Genomic DNA, 3,763 nt, shown 5'->3' on the forward strand with positions numbered 1-3,763 from the left:
GGTTAGGGATGTTAAGTGACGAATGCCGCAGGAATTGGGAGGGAGACGCACACATCTATATTTTTAGTAAATGCATCTTGCTTGTGGATTTTAGAGAGTTGGAGGGAATTGTAAAACTGGTAATGGGATCATTAGTGATTTTTGGTGTCTTGATTGGCTGATCTCCCCCTGAAATGAAGTGCAATTCTCTTTCTTTCTTTTCTCTTTGTTTCTTTTTCGCTCTTTCTTTTTCTCTTTTTTCTTTCTTTCGCTCTTGCTCGCTCTTGCTCGCTCTTTCTTTCTTCTTTTTTTTTTTTTTTTTTTTTTTTTTTTTTCTTCTCTCTCCTAACGGATCACGCTTCTCTTCTCCAGGCAGAAAGTTTCCTGACATCTGTCCTGACTCCAGTTCTGAAGACCGAGTACGGGAGCAAGCCGGATGTCACTTCCAGTTGGAACAACACAATGGCGACGGTAAGAGGCGCGGGTGCACGCATTTTGCCCCCTCTCTGTGTAATGTTCACACTGGCTCACTTTGCTTTCCTTTCCAGTTGAAGTGTTGTGGGCTCAACAACTACACCGACTTCGACAATTCCTACTATTATAACCATAACAACGGAACTTACCCGCAACAATGCTGCAACAATGCCACCACCTGTACGAGCGCTATCGCCTTCAACTCTGGAGTTAAGGTGAGATCCGCCACCATTTTCTCGTCTCCATGAAGGGGTCACTCTGACCCAAATGAAATGTAACTCATCTTTTTCTTCCCAGTACATGTAATGACTGAACTTCTGGTATTTGGGTAGACCTATCTCTTCTCCTCTCCATAGAGGGCCCTTTCACAACAAACTTTGTCTTCTCACCTCAGGGTTGTTTCAGTCAGATTTTGGATTTGTTGAAGAAGAACGCAGCCATCGTTGGAGGCGTTGCAGCTGGAATCGCCGCCTTGGAGGTAAGTGGTCACACGTGTGTGTGTGTGTGTGTGTGTGGGTTTTTATTATTTATTTGTATCCAGTTTTTGGGTGGGAACGAGGTAGTTAGACTTTTATTTGACTCCAGTTGGGAGATGTACCTCTGCTGAAGCTGAGGGAGATGTCCACACACAAACCTGACTGTGGTTTCCACTACCCTTCTTCTTTTTTTTTTTTTTTTTTTTTTTTTTTTTTTTCTTCTTTTTTTTTTTTTTTTTTCCCCTTCTATAAAAGGGAGTGATTGCTCATTGTCCAGATTGGGTATGTCATCCTATTTATATATATATATATATATATAATTTAAAAAAAAAAAAAAAAAAAAATTTGAAGAATTTGCTTTACTAGGGTGTTGCCCAACTTGCCTGCAGGTGGCCATGTTGTGTATCCAGGCCCCTAAGGCCTTAATGTTTGCACACCGTGTGCCTTCTCTGGGAAGATTTGTAGACTTTGAGTCCTGCAGCAGGAGCGAAAGACTACGTGGTCGCCGAAAGGGCTCACAAGACTCTCTCTCTCTGCAGCTCGGGGCCACACACAAGTCATCTGCCCCGTCCTCTGCAGGATTCTGATTGGAGGGCTTTGGCATACACATTTATTTATATATATATATATATATATATATATATATATATATATGTGGGTTGCATTAAATGTAAAGTGATTCCTCTGAGCTGAATGCCTAGTTTGGAGTTGGGTGGAGTCCAAGTCTCGGTATGAGGAGTCTAATGTGTGTTTTGTTTCTCTTTTTTAGCTGGCAGCCATGGTGGTGTCCATGTACCTGTACTGCAAGATAGACAAGCACGGCTCCATCCAGTAGCGGCTGAGGGCAGCCAAGTCTATGCGGGTTTTTTTTTTATGTAAATGACATTTCAAGATGAGGATTGGCGCCAATACGATATGACTACGTTGGGCCCGGTGCGGCCTTCTAATTGCACTTTACGAAAGGCGCTCCATTATAATTACACCGCGATTCTTTGCTATGAACGCGTTTTATTTTTCAACTAATGGAATTTCATCGGGAAAAATTATATAATATATTATATAATATATTATATATATATATATATTTTTTTTTTTTTTTTTGTGTATTATAAAAAATATTCTCCATCAACAAGGTTGGGAGAAACCTTTTTTTTTTTCTTTCCTACAAACACCCCACCCCTCTTTTCCCGGAGCGCCCACGTATGATTGTGTTGGCACATTTTTTTTTTTTTTTTTTTTTTTTTTTTTTTTTTTTTCTCTTTAGTCTTGGTGCCAAAAGACAGAATGTGATTTAACTCTGTTTTGTATTGTGAATTTATTTAATATCTCATAATTTTTTTTAGAGGAATGTGACGTGGATCTAATATGAAGGATGTGTGTGTATAATAATAAAGCTGGTCTTTTCTCTATAGTCTCTCTGCTTCTTGAGTAGAAAATCATAATGTTGGTTCTATAGTTCAGAAAAAAGCTGCTAAAAGCCCTGAACAATGGCAGTTATTTGTCATTGCCGGCCATGAGAGAAGGTGATGAGTGACCCCTGTGCCTGGCACCCTCAACCCAGCATGTCAAAATGCAATATTCCCCACGCACCCGTTCTGGGGGGGGATGGCTGTGGTAATGACCACTGGCTGGAAACTGTAGATCAGCCTTTCTCAACCCTTGAAATGGTTCTCTGGTCTCGGGGGGGGGGGGGGGAACCCCTGCTAAAAAAATTAGATCTACAACTCATGATACATTGGAGTGATGGTCATTGGGAAGAATTACCTCCTTACAGATCGCTAAAAAGATCAATGGTGTCGGTGGGAACTTATCTGAGAGGCAGAAATTGCCCAATGCTGAAGGAACCCCTACAACCTCTGGAGGAACCCTGGTTGAGAATCACTGCTGTAGATAATCGGTGAAGAAACGTCATGAGCACACCAAGGGTTCCTCCAAAAGGGTCCAAAGCTTTATTCAGATGGTCACGCAGTGCACACACGGCAACGTTTCAGAGCCATACAGTGCCTCTTCATCAGGCAAGTGACTATTTGGTCACTTGCCTGACGAAGTGACCCTGCGTGGCTCCGCAACGTGACCATGTGAATAAAGCTTTGGACCCTTTTTTTGAGGGATACTTGGTGTGCTGATCACATTTCTTCACTCGTCCGAGCATGGGTGCTCAACCTGATGGCCCTCCAACTGCTGCAGAACTGCAAGTCCCGTGAGGCATTGCTGGGCTGCCAGTTACAAGCACGACTCCCAAAGACGGAGGCATGATGGATATTTGTCGTTTCACAACAGCTGGAGGGTCACAGGTTGACCACCCATGCTTCGGTGGAGAACAATTGGTCACACCAGGAAGATAACTTCTCATTTTACTAAAGAGAAAAATTGAGTACTGTCCGTGATACTTTTTTGATTTGCACTAACATACAATTTTTACTCAGTATGAGTACTGCTTGGACCTTTTAAGAAGAGGACATACCCCAAAAGCTTGTCCTGAAAATTGTATGTTAGTGCAAATAAAAAATATCACGGACAGTACTCAATTTTTCTCTGTCGCAATTGCACTAATACGGCTACAATCGCATTAAGCATTTTACTAAACCAATGAATCCTTTGTCAACAGACATTTCACACCTGGCGACAGGGACTGGGCAGAGGCTCCTATCGCCTACACAAAGCGGGTCCCTTTCTCCAGTCCACCCCAGCCAAGATGCTCCTGCCCCCCGAACATCCGATCCAGAAAAAAAAAGGTCTTCTCCTTCTCCTTCTTCTCCTTCTTCTCTGATCTGGCTTTCTGTCAATGGTTCTTGGTGTATGGTGGGAAGATAATTTGGGCACTGGTCAACAAC

The 3,763-nt window shown here is 42.5% G+C and overlaps 1 protein-coding gene across 1 annotated transcript; it reads left to right on the forward strand.

Annotated features, from left to right (window-relative positions):
• Positions 1 to 355: 355 nt before the first annotated feature.
• Positions 356 to 2,340, forward strand: LOC143926729 (tetraspanin-1-like; the record flags this gene model as incomplete). The annotated part of the gene is given in 4 exon segments (XM_077450753.1): positions 356 to 450; positions 528 to 668; positions 848 to 931; positions 1,699 to 2,340. Coding segments are annotated over 4 exon segments (386 nt in total), but the record flags the coding sequence as incomplete, so codon positions are not given.
• Between the last annotated feature and the right edge of the window lie 1,423 nt (positions 2,341 to 3,763).

The sequence above is a fragment of the Lithobates pipiens genome, unplaced genomic scaffold (assembly GCF_037356315.1).
Source record: "Lithobates pipiens isolate NorthernLeopardFrog02 unplaced genomic scaffold, aLitPip1_a1.2 Scaffold_23, whole genome shotgun sequence".
In the NCBI taxonomy this organism is placed as follows: Eukaryota; Metazoa; Chordata; class Amphibia; order Anura; family Ranidae; genus Lithobates; species Lithobates pipiens.